Source organism: Epinephelus lanceolatus, chromosome 12, assembly GCF_041903045.1.
Source record: "Epinephelus lanceolatus isolate andai-2023 chromosome 12, ASM4190304v1, whole genome shotgun sequence".
Lineage (NCBI taxonomy): Eukaryota > Metazoa > Chordata > Actinopteri > Perciformes > Serranidae > Epinephelus > Epinephelus lanceolatus.
In genome coordinates this window covers 22,791,498-22,813,229 of record NC_135745.1, presented here as the reverse complement: position 1 = coordinate 22,813,229, position 21,732 = coordinate 22,791,498, and the positions used below count along the sequence as shown (strand labels likewise).

At 41.1% G+C, this 21,732-nt stretch overlaps 1 protein-coding gene across 2 annotated transcripts in view; it reads right to left on the bottom strand.

Moving 5' to 3' along the window:
- The window catches only part of LOC117272462 (CTD small phosphatase-like protein), a 29,814-nt gene extending 9,142 nt beyond the window's left edge, over positions 1-20,672 (bottom strand). The window contains exons 1-4 of one of the 2 annotated variants that reach the window (XM_033651404.2): positions 19,800-20,672; positions 2,800-2,957; positions 2,633-2,665; positions 91-192 (exon numbers count right to left, since the gene is read on the bottom strand). In XM_033651404.2, the coding sequence (XP_033507295.1) occupies positions 91-192; positions 2,633-2,665; positions 2,800-2,957; positions 19,800-19,875 (369 nt within the window). In that variant the 5' untranslated portion in view covers positions 19,876-20,672. The remainder of the gene's footprint in view (positions 1-90; positions 193-2,632; positions 2,666-2,799; positions 2,958-19,799) is intronic. The other variant, XM_078173114.1, reaches the window with a different exon arrangement.
- Between the last annotated feature and the right edge of the window lie 1,060 nt (positions 20,673-21,732).

Here is a 21,732-nt window from a genome sequence, read left to right as displayed (position 1 = left end):
AAGGCCTTAGCCAGCTCACACTCACTGACAGCTGACGACTGTGAACAACAGCAACAGTAGACCTCAGTTTTAACTTTAGCCTGTGTTTACCTTGAACGAGCTGTGGACGAGCGTTTCATCCAAGTCAATCACCACGCACTTTTTGCCATAGTCAGATATGATCATCTCTGGTAGGAGGTATTTGGCTGGTGGCTGTGGGGGAAGATGAGGTATATAGTGTCAGATACATGGAAAGTGACAGAGACAGAGTGATAGAAGACGTACACTTTGCATAAATTAATGTACACGGCTGAGCAGAGAAGCAAACACCATGTTAGGAAGAGCATTTCTACAGGTGATAATGCAGCTGAGATAAAGCCATGTTTGAAATGATGTATCTAACAGACCCATCGCTTTTAAATGACACCCTATGGGATTCTTAACACCAGATATCCCCCTGCTACAGCCACCTACTCAGAGATGGTAACGCTGCCTTAAAGGTATACTATGCAGGATTTTCCTATTTTTTTGTACTCAGGACGTATATGGGCGTGTAACCCCACTGCGGTCAGGCAAGGTCGGGGCTTTATAAAGCGGTAACTACCAGGTGCAAGACTGTCAGCAGCAGACACGCATAGCGAGGTGGAACGCCAAACGAGAGTGAATCTCTGGTTGGCTTTTACTTTGACTTTGGCTGGCGAGTAACAGTTCTGCACAGTATGCCTTTAAAACCCCTTCAGTTTTAAATAAATAAAACAAAGGCCATGCAAAGGTTAGCTGCTTTCAGTTTTATTGAATTAACTCAAACATAAACCTTTTCTTTGAAAATGCCAATCAACTTCAAATTCATGTGTGAGCATGAAAGGATGAAGTCATGTGGGAACTACGCCTCAGTGCAAACAGTTGTGATGGATCTTAAAGGGACAGTTTCCCCTGAATCAGAAGCACATGTTTTTCCGCTGACCTGTAGTGCTATTTATCAGTCTAGATTGTTTTGGTGTGAGCTGCCGAGTGTTGGAGATATCGGCCATAGAGATGTCTGCCTTCTCTCCAATATAATGGAACTAGATGGCACTTGGCTTGCAGGGCTCAAAGCGCCAAAAAAAATAAAATAAAAATAAAATAAAATAAATCTGAAAAACATATTTACAAATCCAGACAGTATGATTATTAATACCGTCAAAATCCAGATGCTTATCTTTCTATTAGCTTCATACTGTAGAGGCTGTAATGAGGATGTATTGTACGTGGTGCACATCACACACCACCAGTGGTCTGTCTGGTGGAACATGCAGCTGAGCTGACCAACATAGCGACTGCCAGTGGTGGGCATAACGTCACAGGACTGTAAACAGCCAGCCCACAACAGCAGAGACAGACTGCAATGGGAAACAGCAGATTTTCACATCTAACGTGGTGGACTAAGGGTTTACTATGATCAAACAAGAGGTGGTGATTGGTGGCACAGTGACCTGACTAAGATGGTTTTGGTGAGTTTTATTTTGTTTCTGTCGAGTTTGAATGAAGTGTGTTTTACAATAAGTTAACAAAGCAATTAAGATAATGTTTGTCTAAGTTTGGTGAAAGAGAGAACTTGAATCATGCCTCACACAGATACCATCATATACAGTATACCCTGGTGAAATTTCAGGAAGGTATGAAAAAATAGATACGGCCAAAGCCTACTCATCAGCAATGTCTCTTTTCAGAAATAATGACCTGGTTATTTCAGAGCCTTACGGGGCAAAGCCTCTCTTCCTGCAGGCAGGTGCCTCTGTGTCCACAGCTGCCTGTACCTAAGAGCATCATAATAGTGAAAAAAACTACTGCTCGACTTGAAGCTATCTCAGTCAACTGAGGGGTCTTTGACTGATGATTCAAACATTCGACTTTCAAAGGGTAGCTATCGTAACCAGGTCATGATTTCTGGAAAAAGAGACATTGTTGTTGAGTTTTTTTTGTATTTATTTTTTGGGTGCTTTGAGCACCAAAAGCTGAGTGCCATCTAGTTCCATTATATTGGAGAGAAGGCAGACATCTCTACAGCTAATATCTCCAAGACTCTGCAACTCACACCAAAACAATCTAGACTGATAAACAGCACTACAGGTAAGAGGAAAAATACAGATTTTTGATTTTGGGGTGAACTGTCCCTTTAAGAGTTGAGCTTCATACATTCATTGATGGGTGATTGAACCAGTACCAGGCTGGTTTAATTAGTTTCACCCTTTAGTTGAAGAAGCAAATCTAAAGATGAGGAACTACTGTGAAGCTTAACTCTCATTATTTAATTCAATTGCACGGCTAAGCAGCACAATAAATGGATTTAGGTCTTGCATGGAAGCACCTGAGGCCATTAATACAAACAATTTTACACTGAACTTGTTAGACAGTTAGTGTCACAGTATTTCTGAAAGCATACAAACCACCAATTGTCACTCATGCAGATCAGGCACTGAGGCATCACTTAAACCCACAGGTGCATATACACCTTCCACGCAGCCAGTGCTACGATCGGCTGAAAATGAACCGCAGTACGGTTGCAGAGCAAAAGCTCTCTGAGGAGCACTGGAGCCCACACAGACAGGATGTGCCAGCACCAGCCCACTCAGCCTGCATGCAAAGGAAAAGAACAAAAAAAGGCAATACATACACTAGGGACAGGGATGACCTCGACCTGGTCAGACTACAACACAGGAGAGATAGACACACACATACAGAAACCGGGTGAGGGGTAGGAAGGAGAACAAAAAAAGAAAAACAAAAAGGTGCACAAAGATAAAGAAAAAAACAGATTGCATGTGTTTGGTGGAGCAGCACCTTGGGAGGCGATCCATTCTCCTCAACAGGTGGAGGCAGGGAGCTGGTGTTGGTGTTGGTGGCTGGCGGGTCCACATTGTAGTTGCGGAAGCAGCAGAAGAATGTGCTGAAGATGCTCCGGCTCCTCTGCTTCTTTAGGCTGCTGTTCGACTGGGACGCTGTCAAAACAACAGGAGGGAGTGGGAGAGCGGAGGGTGAACAAGTGGATATGCAAATCGATGTTCTGTCACAAAAATGGAGCAGGCTGAAGCTGGGAAGCATTTACGTTTGGTTATTTGCATGCTGAGCTGCGGACGCTGCTGGAATAACTGTGAACAAACTGTTATATGTTCATTACAATCCTCCTAAGTGGCCACGGTGGTGTGAGCTGAGCTGAATCACAACAATAGGTGAGACCTTGACAGTGTGATTAACTGGCATTAGCGTTGGTTTCGTTGACCCGGCCTGGCAGAACCACTGATCAGAAAATAACTTGGCTGGCCGGGGTGACTTCATCAGTCACACATAGCGACAGTTCAGAGCGCGCTCTGCTCTGATTGCAAATCGTCTCTCATTCCAGGACTACGGAGCAGGGCCTAAATCAGACACCAAGCTTTTATTAATAGTGACAAGTTAGAAGCTGCACGCTCCTCCCTCCTCCTTTTTGCCCTGCCGTGGATCCCTTCGCCTGATTGGCCTAGGAGTCTCCATTTTGAAAGCTTGCTTACATTTCCCTCCCATGTTTCAGCTGGCAGGTGAGTGACTGAAGCAGCCTGGACATGCACAAGAGACGAGGAGGGGAGGGAGGAGGTGGGAGGCCCTCAGACCCCGCAGAGCCTATACAAGGCTGCATTCCTCTCCACCCATTAGTACCCCTCCTCCTCACCCCTCGGCTCACACAACCAGAATGCTTTTGCAACTGAAGACCAGCGAAGAGCAAATAGCATTATGTCATGTCTTTTGGCATCTTGATATTGTGCCACTTTGTGCTCCTGACCTTAAACAAATACCCGACAGACATTTGTCAAAGGAAACACAGCGCCAGAACAAAACACATCAAATGACTTGTACACGACAACAAACTGTAGTCAACCCTCACAAATACCCCAACTATTTTTACATCAATCCAGCTTTGTCAAGTGTTTTTCCAACATCACATTCCTACATATCATATTATCTCGAGGCAACAAAAGCAGCCAGAGCCTCAGATCATGTCATGTTACGATATAATGCGGAGTTTCCACACTATTGTTTTAAGAAGATTACATCAATTCTGTATTCCATGGTTAAAAATACTCATCAGTGCAGGAAAGCTGTCAGACACTGACAGACTAACAGCATGACACGACCACATGAAACACTTTGCCTTCCCCGAACTCTCTGTTTTCTATCACTGGCTTCCAGTCACATTAATTACTGCCTTTAGAGGCGCGGCACACTGCGCCGGGTATTTAGACCACAAGATCATTTAAAGGTCCAGTGTGGAGGATTTAGGATATATTGGCAGAAATGGAATATAATAAGTGTGTTTTCTTTAGTGCGGGGGTCGTCAATGTTTTCCAGGCCAAAGACTCCTTAGCTAAAAGAAAGACAGAGCAGGGAACCCCTCGGGCTGGGTAATTAATCGAAACCGACATTAGGCCCGTTTCCACTGAAGAAGTTCCTGGTACTATTTGGGGGGCAGGAACTACTACAGGAACGTCCTCTCGCTTGGCCCTCTCAACCGCCGTGTCTCCACTCAGAGAGCGGAGTACGAGGAAGGTTCCTGTAAAGTTACAGGCTCTGGATGTGACATAATCGTTGCGCGACCATTTACCGGGGCGACGTGGGACGCTGTTAGCTGATAGCCCTTAGCGGTGTCTGTAATAACTCACTAAAGGGGCCCGTGAAAAATTTTTTTTTCCAGCGGATGTCTTAGTTACAACATGATTGAGCTATCTGGAGTAGTTTCATGTCGTATCCGACAACGGGAGGCTTTTAACAGATGACGTTCTGATGCGGCAGCCACTGATGCTTTCTAGACATCGTGATTTCCCAAAACTGAATAAATACCACACATATCAACACAAAACTGCTTTGCTAGCTCAATCATGTTGTAACTAAGATATCCACTGGAAAAATATTTTTTTCACGGGCCATTTAGTGAGTTTTTTTACATGGTGGTGGAAGCTATATGAACGAGCTAACCCTCGTCTGCTGAGTTTTAAAAATGCCGGCTATTTTGTTGCTTTCTGTTGACATCACATCCCTACTTGAGTATATCCAATCAGCACCAAGTAATCCCCAAGCCCCAGCCAGGAGTCTTTCGGGGCCGTTCTGAGTACCTACTCCGAGGCAGGGACTTGTTTAGCCCCCGTAAAAGTTCCGGAACTCTGTCCTTCGGGGGTGGTTCCTGCAGTGGAGACACGCACCAACGGCCCCGGCCCCGTAAATTTACCCCTAAGTTCCTGCGGTGGAAACGGGCCTATTCAGAACCTCTAACCAATGTTATCTTGCCAATGTCAATAATTCGGGCTTTTTAAAAATTCTGTTAATACTTTCCCCACTGCGTGTTCATGTATTGTTCCCTTAAAAACGTACTACTGCATGTTTAGTCACATGACTCCGCACCGTCCAAATACCGAGCCAACTGAGCAACTTGAGCAGCTTGTACCAAAGAGAAATGACGCGCCCGTCACTTTCGTAAAGACAACACTGAACAGAAAGAAATTAAATGTAAACACTGCGAAAAACCGTTTCACAGACCCAAGGAAATACCACTGATCTGTTTTAGCACTTGGAGCAAAATCATGTACCAAATATGAACAGTGCATTGCTACAAAAAAATATGATTCAAGTATTTATTTCATACAGTTTTAAAGAACTTCATTTTTACTTTAAAACTAAAATGTGACCTTTTTTCTAATTTTCACATGACAATATTTAAAATAATTTATTTTGTTTGCAAGAAATGCAAGTTATTTATTTTCTGCGTTTTCAGGGAACTTTCTTTTTACATTCAAACTAAAATGTGACCTATTTCGTTAGACGTTTTCATTTGAAGAGATGTGTTTTGATTTCAATTGTTTGAAACATTCAACAAATAACCATACATCATTAATCTGAGTGTGTTTCCTTCGATTATTTTAAAATTACAAAGATAAGATATGCACTCTTTCATTATATAAAAATATCCAAGCTTTATTAGTTCAGTATATTGACAGTACAAACCTTGTCAGTGAACTATGAGGGCAAAAAATAATAAAATAATCGTTTATTAATTGTAATCGAGGTAAAGTGTTCAATTAATCGTGACTGATTTGAGGTTGTATCGCCCAGCCCTAAGACCCATTACTACAATACTGTATAATATTGGAATTGCATATTAAATTTGGTGTACAATAATGTGAGGGTCAGCTAAAAATGCTGTGTAAAACCTAACCTTTTTATGGTGCATAAGCCATAGAAAAAACAATTATTTGGCAGATTCATATACAGTACAGGCCAAAAGTTTGGACACACCTTCTCATTCAATGCGTTTTCTTTATTTTCATGACTATTTACATTGTAGATTCTCACTGAAGGCATCAAAACTATGAATGAACACATGTGGAGTTATGTACTTAACAAAAAAAGGTGAAATAACTGAAAACATGTTTTATATTCTAGTTTCTTCAAAATAGCCACCTTTTGCTCTGATTACTGCTTTGCACACTCTTGGCATTCTCTCCATGAGCTTCAAGAGGTAGTCACCTGAAATGGTTTCCACTTCACAGGTGTGCCTTATCAGGGTTAATTAGTGGAATTTCTTGCTTTATCAATGGGGTTGGGACCATCAGTTGTGTTGTGCAGAAGTCAGGTTAATACACAGCCGACAGCCCTATTGGACAACTGTTAAAATTCATATTATGGCAAGAACCAATCAGCTAACTAAAGAAAAACGAGTGGCCATCATTACTTTAAGAAATGAAGGTCAGTCAGTCCGGAAAATTGCAAAAACGTTAAATGTGTCCCCAAGTGGAGTCGCAAAAACCATCAAGCGCTACAACGAAACTGGCACACATGAGGACCGACCCAGGAAAGGAAGACCAAGAGTCACCTCTGCTTCTGAGGATAAGTTCATCCGAGTCACCAGCCTCAGAAATCGCAAGTTAACAGCAGCTCAGATCAGAGACCAGATGAATGCCACACAGAGTTCTAGCAGCAGACCCATCTCTAGAACAACTGTTAAGAGGAGACTGCGCCAATCAGGCCTTCATGGTCAAATAGCTGCTAGGAAACCACTGCTAAGGAGAGGCAACAAGCAGAAGAGATTTGTTTGGGCCAAGAAACACAAGGAATGGACATTAGACCAGTTGAAATCTGTGCTTTGGTCTGATGAGTCCAAATTTGAGATCTTTGGTTCCAACCGCCGTGTCTTTGTGAGACGCAGAAAAGGTGAACGGATGGATTCCACATGCCTGGTTCCCACTGTGAAGCATGGAGGAGGAGGTGTGATGGTGTGGGGGTGTTTTGCTGGTGACACTGTTGGGGATTTATTCAAAATTGAAGGCACACTGAACCAGCATGGCTACCACAGCATCCTGCAGCGACATGCCATCCCATCCGGTTTGCGTTTAGTTGGACGATCATTTATTTTTCAACAGGACAATGACCCCAAACACACCTCCAGGCTGTGTAAAGGCTATTTGACCAAGAAGGAGAGTGATGGAGTGCTGCAGCAGATGACCTGGCCTCCACAGTCACCGGACCTGAACCCAATCGAGATGGTTTGGGGTGAGCTGGACCGCAGAGTGAAGGCAAAGGGGCCAACAAGTGCTAAACACCTCTGGGAACTCCTTCAAGACTGTTGGAAAACCATTTCAGGTGACTACCTCTTGAAGCTCATCGAGAGAATGCCAAGAGTGTGCAAAGTAGTAATCAGAGCAAAGGGTGGCTATTTTGAAGAAACTAGAATATAAAACATGTTTTCAGTTATTTCACCTTTTTTTGTTAAGTACATAACTCCACATGTGTTCATTCATAGTTTTGATGCCTTCAGTGAGAATCTACAATGTAAATAGTCATGAAAATAAAGAAAACGCATTGAATGAGAAGGTGTGTCCAAACTTTTGGCCTGTACTGTACATCATGTTTTAATGTTAAATAATCACTGTTGTGCACTATAAATTATCAATAGATTTTATTTCTCTCAGGACCCACCATGGGTCGTGGACCCCCTGTTGAAGACCCAGGTTTTAGTGTATCGTTGTGTTTTCATGAACTTAAAATGAGTCCCTTTATATCTACATAGGGAGCGGGTCCTCATCTACGGAGTCTGCCATGTTTCCTTGCCATGTTTCTACAGCGGCCATGATAAGCTATACCTGAGGCTGACTGGTCGGTCACTGGTCATGACCGATCAAGCTCAAAACTGGCTGATTACAGTCATCAGCCGAAAGATCAGTGCATCAAGGGAACAACATTAAAACATTCAGTGACTGTTTTAAACACATGGATTTGCTCAGTCAAGCAGTGATAACAAAGTAGTACGACTGTATCTGGCTTTTAGTAATGTTACTGTTTTTGTTATATATTATAGTTTATTTTATTCTAATTAACTATTTCAGATTTTGTTTTTAAAAAAAGCGCAGTTATCTGTTGATGCAATTCATTTACATGGATACACTTTTTTTGGAATATACATACACATGTAGCAAACAGTTTAAGATTACAAGAAATAATACTGAATGAGACAAATTAGCAACAGAGTGAAACTGACATCACTTTTGTAAATGTAAGTAATGCAAGCAAAAAAAATCCCACAGGAAAACCCTATCACATCTTCTTAGTGTCCACAAGCAAAGGGGCATACTGCAAGTGCTATATTTAAAACAATAAAACCGGATGCATAAGAAATTCCTGCTGCTGCCCAATGTTTCCAGAGTTTAAAGGCCACCATCTGACCCACTGGAAAACTTTTTCACATCACTGCAACAACCACCCAATTATCTGTGATGCCCCAGCTATAGCTGATCACATCTGCCACAGTAAGCTCAGGTTAAATCTAAACATCAACCTAATCAGGACGACATGATTTATCTTTTTAAAATGGACTTCGCCTTGTCATGTCAGCTTTGTGTTACTGTAAAACTGGGACAGGGAGGCAGTCTCCAGCTTCCTGTGACTCATCACTACAAGTGGCTGCTGTATTGATTCCTGCACAAAGACCCTCAGAAAACACCCAAGGACTACTGAGTCATGCACAGAGCGGAACTGAGCCTCACACACACGCATTGCTCACCTGGAGTCAATGCCAGAGTAGTTATTCACTAATGAGAGGGTGCACTGCGTTTAATTAATCAAGTTACAGGTCAAAGTTCAGTTCCTTTATTCACATGTTTTGCACAACACAGTCCAAGGTTTTATTACCAAAAACATTAACTATTTATTCCCCAACAACAATTTATGGCTCTTGGCTGTTATGTCTTTAAAAGGTACAGTATACCCACCACAAGGCTGTCCACATACAAACACACTTTATATCGCCCATCAGTAGGTGTGACAACTTCCAGTGGGGTTCTGACCGGGGAAAAACACCTCTTTCTCCCTAGGTCAAAAAGTAAATGTTACATCCTACACTCTTGAGTGGGTTTGTGATTGTTAACGCAGCTTTGTGTAAGGGTTAGCCTAGTCAAGCACAGAGGATTAATCACTCCCTTTCTGCATGCTGTAAGCAATCGATCTGGATCAATATATCGATTCAATTATCAACAATCCAATATCATTGATACTGATATATCATACACCTTCATTTTGAAAGACGATGAGGATTACGTTATTTACTGGGAAATAATCAGCAGTGTGGAAATATTTTTGATGATGGAGAAAATAGGATCAACAGAGAGAGCACATGCCGTATGTAAACAATGCTGTTATGGGACAAAACAGGATGTACCTGCCTGAAGGAGCATCTCACTCAGTTAACTTCTCACTACAGCAACATTAGCTGCTCTGTTTCAACAATGTTTGGCTGAAAAAACATGCATGCATTCTGTCAGGAGATACAGTGACGTAAACCAATGGTGAGTAACAAAAATAGTAACGTTACATGTAATTTGTGGAGCTATGAGCAGACGAATAGCTCGCTAGCTGCTAGGCTAATTTATGCTAAAAAAAACAAAGGTGTGGCAGCGTCTTCTGTAACAGATTGTGTATCGTCTCATATTGATCACAGGCCCCTGAATTGCAATAAATCGAAATTGCATCATGGCAGACTTTGTAATATCAGCAAATATCATATCATTGTCCAAAGAATCAATATAATATTGTATTGTGATGAAATTGGTAATATACACTCCTACAAAGCAGTGGTATCTTAAGACCCAGACACCAAACCAACATCAAAGAACTAGTGGCGACAAAGGCCTTCTGTTATGTTGCCTTACATCGCCTGGGTCTAAGCCAAAAAGTTGCACCTGAACACACTGGCAAGACAACAGCCAACTAGGGCGACAGATGCTCACCGAGGGCCCGACACTGCCAATGGCCAGTCGTCGGCTTGGTGTGTCAGGGCCATTAAAACTTTGTAGTTGGTCTACTGTAGGTGGTGTACTGAGCATTTGTCTAAGTAACACTACGAACATCTCTAACTGAATTGGACTGGAAAACTTTCCACTGTATGTCAACAGTAAACATGCAACAGGCACTTGACAGAGTCTAGTCTCTCACTGACCTTAAATATGCATATCTGCATACAGAGAAAAGGTGTGTGAAGAAGGGAGGCAACAACACATGCCCACATGATTAAGAGTGTTTTATCGATAGTATAAAAAAAAGTTTGCTTTTAAAAAGAGCAGAACACAGAAATCTACAGACTATGAGAGGCAAGAGTCAACAGAGGCAGTGATACAGGCAACCACTTCTATCACCTTGAAACCTGACATGTTCCCAAGTTTGAGGAATGTTGGTGAATGCGCTGTGGCTACAACACAAGCAGCCATCAGAGTCGGCCTCAGTTCTGCAGTGATAAGCTCTTAACTTCCACCATTAATGGATCTCTGTCTTAACAATCTAAAAATATAATAATGCTAAAGACACAATATATAATCACAATGTAAACAAAAGGATCATCCCACCACCAGAAAAACAAAAGACTGGAACCTGCTCTTGTTCCCAAATGGATTGACAGGTCTTTTGATTCACTTACTAACCTTAGACAACAACTGAAACTTTTTTAAAGGTTATTAAATTCAAATTGTTATCTATTCTACTATGCTTTATTTTCTATACTTGCTTATCCTGCACCGGGGGCCGGAAACTACCCCAGAAGCGAGGTATACCTTTGATGGTGGTCACACAGGTTCTCATACACGGGCACTTTAAAGTAACCAGTTTGTTTTATTTGGACTGTGGGAGTAAAAACCACACATGCACGAGCAAATCTACATGAAAAGGCCCCAACTGGACTGTGGATTCAAACACAGAAACAAAACAATGAATGGTTACGAGCTGGACCAGTGAGTTTCTATTTGGTTATTCTTTGATTGCAACTGTTTGATGGGTTTGGTGCATCTGTTCTGATTATTTTGTTCTTGTTCTGTCCAAAAGTGTCGATTTGTCAAAGTCGATCGAGATAAATATCATGGGCACTGGTAGCTGTTAACTGAACCTTTTTTTATTATCAATATATTAAAAATAAAAGGGAGTGGGACCAGGAAAGTTTTTAACTTCTTCTTAACCCTTTTGAACATGAACGGTATTGTTTGAGTTGCTCATTTGTTGCTTATATGTTGCTGAGGATCCCATTTGTGTTTGTTGTTATTGCTTATAAGTTATATTTTGTGAGTGTTTTTGTATTAATCAAAAACTGTGGCCACAAGCCATTTAATAATGCATCATGTATACGAATACTGCCCATGTATATTTTTCAAACAATATGTGTATCTAATTACCTCCACCAAGGAGGTTATGTTTTCACCCGCGTTGGTTTGTTTGTCTGCAAAGTAACTGGAAAGGTTGATAATGGGACAAGGAACAGATAAAATTTTGGTGGTGATTGGTTGAAGCGAAGTGGATAAAATAATAAAATGGTGGGAAATCCGAGCTGCTTGGCGGAGGTCTACGCTCTCCGAGTGCTTTTCAAGTTTCCAGAATAATTAACTGAAGAGCACGGTTCAAAGACATTTATAAATAAATTTTTAAATGATTTTAATATTCAGCATTATAAGTGCGTTCCTAAAATGGGAGCGCTGTTGTTTGAATTAACGGAGCATTCTTTTTCTCCAAGAGTTAACGAATGGTTAGGTTAATCACACACTCATTCCGGTTGGTGCTCTGCTGCTCCGAGACTGTGATGCTCTGAATAACAGTACCACACATTCCAACAGTGCTCTGTATTTACGAACAGTTCTGTTTGTGATAAAAAAACAACAACATAATTTTACCCAGCGGTACAAGGGAGCTAGTGGTCTACCTCTGCCTCAATTGGTTGTGTTACAGAGTGATTTTGGCAAAGTCACACTATTACACAAACAGACTACTGATCGACGCTGGGGAGACCAGCAGCTCCCGTGTTCAGTGAGGTAAAATTACTGTTTTTATCAATGTAGTCTGCCTTTGAAGAGAGTGTACATAAGTTTTACTTTGATTTCAGTTTCCCGATGGACAGAGCTGTCTGTTTGAGAAGTACTGAGCGTGTGACTGGTTAAATGAGACTTGGACTATACTACACCAGTTATGTAAGAGGTTGTAAACACATTTCGATATAGTTTTGTTGATGTCTTCAATGACCCATGACTTTAATTCATCAAGAATTTTCTCTTTTTGAATTCTTCGTTCACTGGAGGTATGTCAGAGCCAGTTTTATTCGCAAATTCAACATGACATGGGTGAGTAATTGTTATACAAATGATCAATTTGGGGGGGGGGGGGGATCTGACAAAATCTTTTTGGTTGAAATTACAGTGACAGCCATTGGATCCCTACATTGTTCAGTGGATACCACAGCATATAAATCAATCCTCAGTAACATGTTTGGTACCATGACTATAGAGGAGTATTTATCTTGACAATGAAGGATCATGCAAGAGATACCTTACATATCTCATAAATGCATTATGGCCCTAGTGCAAAAATCTGAGTAAAGAGGCTACTTTAAAATAGTTAATACATCCCTTCATTAACACCAACAGAAACCCAAAGGAGACCAAAAAAGACCCACTAAGCCCACAGCCCTTCTTCTCTTCTTTTGAAAACTAAAGTCCTGAATGACTGTGAGAATGAAGAAAAAATGTCATCATTGTCATCTTTGCAAGTAGTTATACTTGGCCTTGAGGTCAGTGGTGCCCTGGCCAACAGGGCAGCTATATTTAGGCTGCTGCTTGGCAGCCAAACCAGTGTGAAAGGCAGGCACATGTCGAAAGACAGCCAGTAAAGGAACACTGAGAGCAAAGGTGGTCAATTTCTGTCCAGACAGTCTGGAGCCTGTTCAAGCAATGGCAGACTACCTGTCAAATTCCTTTAGGACAGCTGCTGGGATGGTCTACATGTGAAGTGATTTGCGACAGATAGGGGACAGTCAAATCCCTGGTTGACTGTGTAATGAACAGATAAAGCTAAAAAATAAAGCTAATGATTCTGCTGTATACTCTGACAGTGACAGAGTGGATAAAGAAACTCCTGGATCTTTTCAAAATTCCTTTTAATATCATAGCTGTGCCCCTCACTCTCAAACCTGTTTTCACAATGTCTAAAACAAATGGAAGAAAGGACATGGCCATAATATTTCTGTAATGATGGTTATACTTGACTTTGCCCCTCGGGAAGATTTCTGTGTGACTTATTCTTAAGAAGAAATGGAAGAAGTAGGAAAACAAACAGCAGCATCACTGCTTTTCTTTGTCCTTTAACTCATCTGTTTCCCACAGAACAGACAACTCTAATTACTCAGGGAATTAACTGTTGTGCAAAATCACACCTAATAATGGCCTCTGTGTGAGTGTGTGCAGTGCTGCTCAAACTGCTCTGTTGGTAAAATATGAGATAGCACTAAATGCTACCAGAAAGCAAGACTGCATTAACATGACTCCACAAGGAAGCCTGTTGTCTCCGATTTAAATGTCCTAAATGACATTTGGTCTTGGTTAAAGTTCGACGACCTTCTATGTATCCTTAACAAGGATGACACAACTTTCCAATTAATCATGTAGTCTATAAATAAAGACAAATCCACATCATGAGCCCAAAATGATGCTGTACATTTGCTTTCTTTCTCTGACCAACAGCTAAAGGATTTTTTTTACAAAGAAACAAAGGAAAGACAAATTTTCATTAATTTAGCCATAGCCTGCAAGTGAAGTCAGTTTTCTTTATATAGCCCAGTATCACAAATATGCCTCAGGGGGCTTCGCCATCTGGACAGCATACAACACCCTCTGACCTGGACACTCGCTCAGATAAGGAAAAACTCCCACCAAAAAACTTGAACAGGGAGAACATGGAAGAAACCCCAGGAAGAGCAGCAGAGGAAGGATCCCTTTCCCATCATGCACTGTCTGGTATTTTACTGAGTTACTTTAACTTTTCATTTTATTTACTTTTAACCATTACCCAGTAGGGATAGACCGATATGGATTTTTTAGGGCCGATGCCGATACCGATTTTTTTCCATCACCCTTAGCCGATGACCAATTATGGACTGCCGATTTTCTTGAGCCGATATTTGGGGCCGATACTGCTTTTGCTCCCTCAATTTACATCAAAAAAATGACACAATGATAACAAATATTACAGGTCTCAAGTTTAAAATAAGAAACATTTATTGAACAGTAAAAAATACTAAAATAAGATGGAAAGTTGAGGTAGAACAGGTAGAATATTATTATTATTATACATTCAAATAAAAAAAAATTCAGTGCCTTTAAATCTTCCAGTAATGTCTTTATAAAATAAACAAATATTTAAGCTGAAGCATAAATAAAACAACAGCTACTGTACACAGTAGGATTCGCTGCATGTGCGCTGCAGGGTCTTCCGGCAACACAGAGCTGCCCGTGGATGCCTGTCTGTAAATCATGCCAGGGAAAAATAAATCCGCGAACCCACGCGCGTATCGGCCGATACAAGTAAAAAACTCAAATATCGGCCCGATATATCGGCTGGCCGATGTATCGGTCTATCCTTATTACCCAGGGTTCCCACACGTTTTCGTGGACAAAATTTTCAAAAAAATTTTCCGCGCTTTTCAAGGACTCATAACATGATTTTTATTTCGGAAAAGCATGCACATCACTCTTCATTATCACTCAGTGACTTATGGAGAGGGGGTGGGATTAAATAAGTTTATACTTCTTCCCACTCCTTTTCAAATATGTAATCAAAATAACTACGTATTGACAATTGCTTCTAAATATGCCTCTCATTGTCTGTAAATATTACTTTCTTTCTGTCTGTCTACTTGTTTGTATGTTCATGTCTTTTTTACATTTTTGAAATAAATATCAAATCAAACTTAACAGAAAACAAATTTGCCGTTGAGTCACATTATGTGGAAGGTTATTCACAAAAGATTACTGTGAGAATTAATTTCATTACAAACAACAAAATCCCATGGCTTTTCCAGGCCTAGAAAATGAAATTGTGAAATTCCATGACTTTTCCAGGTTTTCCATGAATACGGCAACCCTGATTACCAGATGAATCTTTCTATCAACTAACCACTTAACAAACTAATCATTTCAGCATTACTCCTACCCAGTGACCCTAAATGACTTCACCATCACTTTTCCCAACACAACAGCACAACCGCCAAGCATCACTTTGTGACTTATAAAATGCAAACCTTAAAAATATCTTCCGATAGCTTTCAAACCAAACAACTATATCCTGATAATATCTTTACTGAGGCAAATATCAAGCAGCAATGAAATATGCATTTTTACTGCCATACATTCATATTGCATAGGTCAGTCCCTGCCTTTATTCTCCAACATACACGCAATGATATCTCACATGACGCACACATATGTTCAAGTCACATATCATCCATAGTAGCTACGCAGGGATACCTTTGTACCCTCAGAGGACATTGCATTGTTGTGCATGAAAGACTTAAGTTCTCACATTACTAATGGTGGGACATGCAAGGTTTGAGATGTGATACTGATACATGTCCCATGGGCCTGCGTGACCCGGGAAGTGTCAGGGTAGCCCCCAGGAATGGGAATGAATGGACATTAGCAGCTATGATCTTGAAGGAGAGATCTGACCTCCACTACAGCGCCTGCTTAAGTGTGAGTGGAGAAATAAATAAAGAGCAATGACGGATGGAGTGTAAGTGAAAATGAAGGCACAGGGGACCATATTGACCTTGAGATCTCCTTTTATGTAGGTGACTGTTAACTAAAAATCAAAATAACAGCTCTATCTACAATAAGAATGTATTTTTATTGGAGATAAAAATGGAGAAACGCCTTCCCAGAGGATAACTTTGGCATTTTTTCAACTTAATTTTCATATGTTTTTGCATCTGAGTGACTGATGGAAACAACAATTTTTGAAACTGGTTCAGCGTTGAGAGAGAGCGCTGCAGTGGGCAGTGAAAAAACAGGTTGCAATGTAACCAGTCAGTGCTCCACTCAGTCACTTTATGTCCACTTAAAGTGTACATTTTGTCAGTGTCAGGCTCAGATTGTCAGAAGAGTCTGATATCAATATGGAAAGGATCCCTACAGCGATAGACCTCCTTGTTAAGAATAGTATTCTTTTTGTTCAACCAGAAACAGCCCTGAAATCTCCATCGCCAACACCAACCCGACTCCACTGAATATCATCATTAAACACACTTCATTCAAAGTCGACAGAAACAGAATAAAACTCACAAAAGTTGTTTTGGTTCATCTTTTCACTTTTCCAACAACCACCAACTCTGGATTGGTTGAAATTAACTCTTAATTCACCCAGCTGGTTGTGAAAACATCCTGGCTCAATACATGCTAAAAGGACTGTTGATCTAAATGGAGGTTGGTGGGTTTGGTGATAGTGATTTAAGGCTGTTTCTGTTAAAACAAAAAGGATCTTACTCTTCAATGTAAAGGTCTGTCTCTGTGGTGATCCTTTCTATAATTTTGTCAAACATGTAAATAAATAATCTGAGCCTGTCAGTGGTAAAAACAACCACCTTTAGTGGGCATAAACTCATGATGCACAAATGCCCTGAGTGGCTGCATTGCGGCCTGTTAAGTCGGCCCTCTTACTCAATACTGGACCAATTTCAAAATTTGTTCCAGTAAGTTACTCAGACATAAAAACATGGATAATAAGGCCCAGCTTGAAAAAATACCAAAGTTAACATTCATCTGGTAGTGGTAACACACAACACAGAAAACACATTGGACAGTGTTCATCAGAGATAAGGCAGCTTCAGTGTCTACAACATGGACCAAAGGAGATAAACTGATAGTAATGTAAATCGGTGCATCCTCTGATGGCTGTGCCACATCAAGGGTTCATGTCTAACAGAAGATTATGTTCTAATTCACTACACCAGGAGTGTCAAACATACAGCCAGGCCCGCCAAAAAGTTTAATCTGGCCTACTGGGAGACTTTGCACAACTAATATTGATGCACTCGTGAAGGCTAAGAGGGGCCAGCAAGTTGAACAGTTAGGAGCCTTTTTGCAAAATATTGTCAGTCAGCAGCTTCATAACAAAGAATCTGTATCAGACGTCAATCTTTAAACAATAAGGTCTAACCCTATTGTTAAGGCTGTGTCAAGACTTAAGATTTAGATGGTTTTTAAGGCAGGGGAAGACTTAATCTGCTTCCTCTGTAGCTTTCTCTTTAGTTGGGTGTGGTGATGACAGTATTACCACACAGGAGTGGAAATGTATGGAAAAATGCACATGTAATGACAGTGAGGAACATACTGTAAAGTCAAAAATACTTCTTTACACTAAAAGGAAGTTAAAAAAAATGTAGGCATTGTTATTTACAGGTTATTATGCGATGGTTTTACTGGTCCGGCCCACTTGAGATTAGGTTAGGCTGTATGTGGCCCATGACCTAAAAGGAGTTTGACACCACTGCACTAGACATTTTATATCCAGCATTACTGACAGCAGATACGTCCTCTCTGTATGCACGTTTGTGTCATCCCAAAAAACATCTTGCTAACCCGCAAACCAAACCACCATGAACTCCTTAGTTTCTTGTGGTCATGGTTCACATAGTGAATCACCTACTAGCAGATCACTCAGTCCAGCACTCATTACTGAAAATTAGGACAAAACCTTTTGGCGGATTTTGATTTTAACTCTTCAATTAGGCTGTGAAAATATGTATTAAAAGATCAAAGTCCTAGTGATTTAATTTTTTCTTTAACTTGCAGAGTTCACAAGAAGTTATCTTTAATTTCACAGCAGTTGTAGTGAGTAGCCATTTTTATTTTTCAAAGCTGCTGAGAGTTATCTTAATATTAATCAAAAAAATACTTTTAAAATCAGAATTTTTATTTTGTTTTGATTTAGGGAGGGCTACAGAGTTGATCGGTTATGGTTGAGACACCTGATAGCAATATTATGTAATAAATTTATCAAAAAATAGAACACTTACCAGTACTTGAGCCGCTGTCCTGCCTTTTTGGAAATCAGGAAGTGAGACAGGAGTCCTTAGGATATAGCTAACCCTTTTTGTGCCTGATAAAATTATGTGTTTTTAGAACTCTAACAGCACTGGCAATAAATCTGGGACACATCTTTAAAGGGCCAAAATTTTCACAAAATATATATTCATATAAAACTTAGATGATTATAGCAGTAATTAGTATGTACTGTTAGTTTTAGATGTTTAAGGCTTTTAACACAATTTTAATTGTTTGCAGTTGTGAGTTCTTGTCTGGGATGAGGGTTAAAACAATATAGGCCTACTGCTTTCAGGGTATACCGTGATATATAAGCTGATGGTTATCATACTGTGTATATTTGGTTTTATATGACATTGAAAAAAAAAATGCAACTGGAAGTTGAATGTCCCCTTTATTTTGATTATTTTCTAAGGACAGACTTTTTTTGAACATATATGTCCATTAACAAAACGGTTTCAAGTTTCAATTATAGTAATAAAATATTAATTCAACCAATGAGAAATCTTATGTTTTCATTCTTTTAAGGGTTATTCTGTCTGAAAATAAAATAAATTCTGAAAGACTCTGATATTGTGATATTTTCTGAGATGGTTATTGAACTGTGAAAATCTCATACCGTTGCAAACCTATCTGGGATGAGGGTGTTTTCTGGCACAGGGCAAGTTTAGCAGATCAAAATATGTTAAAATTTTTCATTCATATAAATCCTTTTAAACAACGTTTCACTCCAGAAATGAAATTAGGGTGTTTATATGTAACTTTAAGACTTTTTTGTTTTGTTTTTTTAGGGCAGGGCGTAATTTGTCCCAATTCTCAAGAATGAGTGATCACTGACAGCATTTAGTTGCCCTCTGTCTGAATCTGCATCTGTCTTCATCCCTAAAGACGTCTTACTACCCCACAAACCAAACCACCATGAACTTTTTAGCTTCTTGAGGTCATGATTCATAGAGTGATTCACCTACTAGCAGATCACTCAGTCCAGATCTGTAGCCAAAACACGAAAGTAAAAGTGAAAAGCCAGACATTTAGGAGCCAAGACTTGGCATCGCTGGGTTTAACTTGGTGTGGACAGCTACTCCTACACAATACATGTGTTAACGTTAATGAACGTTAATGAGATAAAACTACACGTCCTGACACCGGAGCGCTCTCCGTGTTTAACGCGCAACATACAGGCGTTAAGCTAGTTCAATAACTTCACCGGGACGAGGCCACTCTGATAAACTTGTTGCTTTCTAAGAGTTTGTTAATCAACGCTAGTTATGTTCGCAGGTTTCATATGACTCACACAAACAGGCAACCAGTGTCTGCAACTACTGGAGCAGATAGCAACCGCGAGCTAAAGGCTAACGTCAGTTGAGAAAAGTAGTTAGCCGGCTAGCATTAGTTCGCTACCGTGAATTGAGTTTTCCTTACCTTTTTCCTGGTTAAAGGATATTATTTCCTCCTCCTTCGGGTTGGAAACTTGGGTTATTATGGACATGTGGTCCATTTAGACGGGTTGTTATTCCTGTTTTGTTTCCCACAATGTTATTCGTACTAGCGCCCTTGCTTCGTTTGCTAGCTACCGTTAGCTAGCTGTTTAAGACGAGGATGACCAGCCAGCCCACAAAGCCAGGCAACCGTCCGGGGCGAAGTGTTGTGGCAGCGGTGGTAGCCAGCCAGCTAGCACGGTGGTGAATGGAGGCCAGTGAATGGCTCTCATTTATGGCAAAATATCATCGCTGCACACAAGTATTTTCAGAGCAACACCCGACAGCGTATGCGGCTGAAAAGAATAAACACAAAAAGCAACCGAGTTGCTAACTAGCTGAAGTTAGCTTGGTGTTAGCGAGTTAGCTAGCTGTGAAGCTCCGATCATCCAAAATGTGAGGCCGTGTCTGGAACAACGCTGAAAACACAAGGAAGCCCGTCGGATCGGTCGTGTCCAAAAACGTGTATCGAAACGAAGTTATTGGGCGTTAAAGTCCACTTTTAAGCAAACAGTTCATATCTGCTGGCCCTACATTCCCCGTGCAACATGGAGGCTTTATGTATTTTGAGTTGCATCTGAAGCGGGGGCACTCGGAGTGGGAGGGGGCGGTTTGTTTCTGTGATGGATTCTCTCAGGCAGGCAGTCTCGCCGCACTACATTGCTCAACCCATGCAGCTGGCTGGACGCGGCTCTCTCAAGCCTCCTTTCCCTCTGTAATTACTGCCGCTCTCACGCAACAAATTATAGCTCTTTATTATCAGCATGGAAAGAATACATTCAGACATAATGCACTTTGTGTGGCGGAATATGGCGAAGCCTGGCTTTGACGTGCTCCTGGGCGAACAGCAGCCCGTCTAATCCAACCAAATAGTTGACGTTTATCCAAAACCCTAGTATGTGCTCTGTCCCCGTGTGTGGCTGATGTTAACAAGCCGAGAGCGCCACCGAGTGTCTGCATAAGGAAAATGCTTCGAGGGTACCCTGCAAAGTGCACTGCCTGCTCGCTCACCAGCCACTTTGTTAGGTACACCTTGCTTGTACCTTGCTGGAAACATTCCTCAGAGATTTTGGTCCATATTGACATGATAGCATCACACAGCTGCTGCAGATTTACCGGCTGCTCATCCATGATGCAACTCTCACGGTCCAACACATCCCAAAGGTGCTCTATTGGATTGAGATCTGGTGACTGTGGAGGCCATTGGAGTACAGTGAACTCACTGTCATGTTCAAGAAACCAGTTTGAGATGATTTGAGCTTTGTGACATGGTGCGTTATCCTGCTGGAAGTAGCCATCAGAAGATGGGTACACTGTGGTCATAAAGGGATGGACATAGTCAGCAACAATTCTCAGGTAGGCTGTGGCTAAGGGGCACTAAGGGGCCCCAAAGTATCTCAAATAAGTATCCCCCACACCATTACACCACCACCAGCCTGAACTGTTGATACAAGGCAGGATGGATCCATGCTTTCATGTTGTTTACACCAAATTCTGACCCTACCATGTGAATGTGGCAGCAGAAATCCAGACTCATCAGACCAGGCAACGTTTTCCAATCTTCTATTGTCCAGTTTTGGTGAGCCTGTGTGAACTGTAGCCTCAGTTTCCTGTTGTTAGCTGACAGGAGTGGCACCTGGTGTGGTCTTCTGCTGCTGTAGCCCATCTGCTTCAAGGTTGGATGTGTTGTTGGTTCAGAGATGGTCTTCTTCTCTGAGTTACTGTTGCCTTTCTATCGTCTTGAACCAGTCTGGCCATTCTCCTCTGACCTCTGGCATCAACAAGGCATTTTCACCCAGAGAACTGCCGCTCGTTGTTTATTTTCTCTTTTGCGGACCATCCTCTGTAAACCCTAGAGATGGCTGTGCGTGAAAATC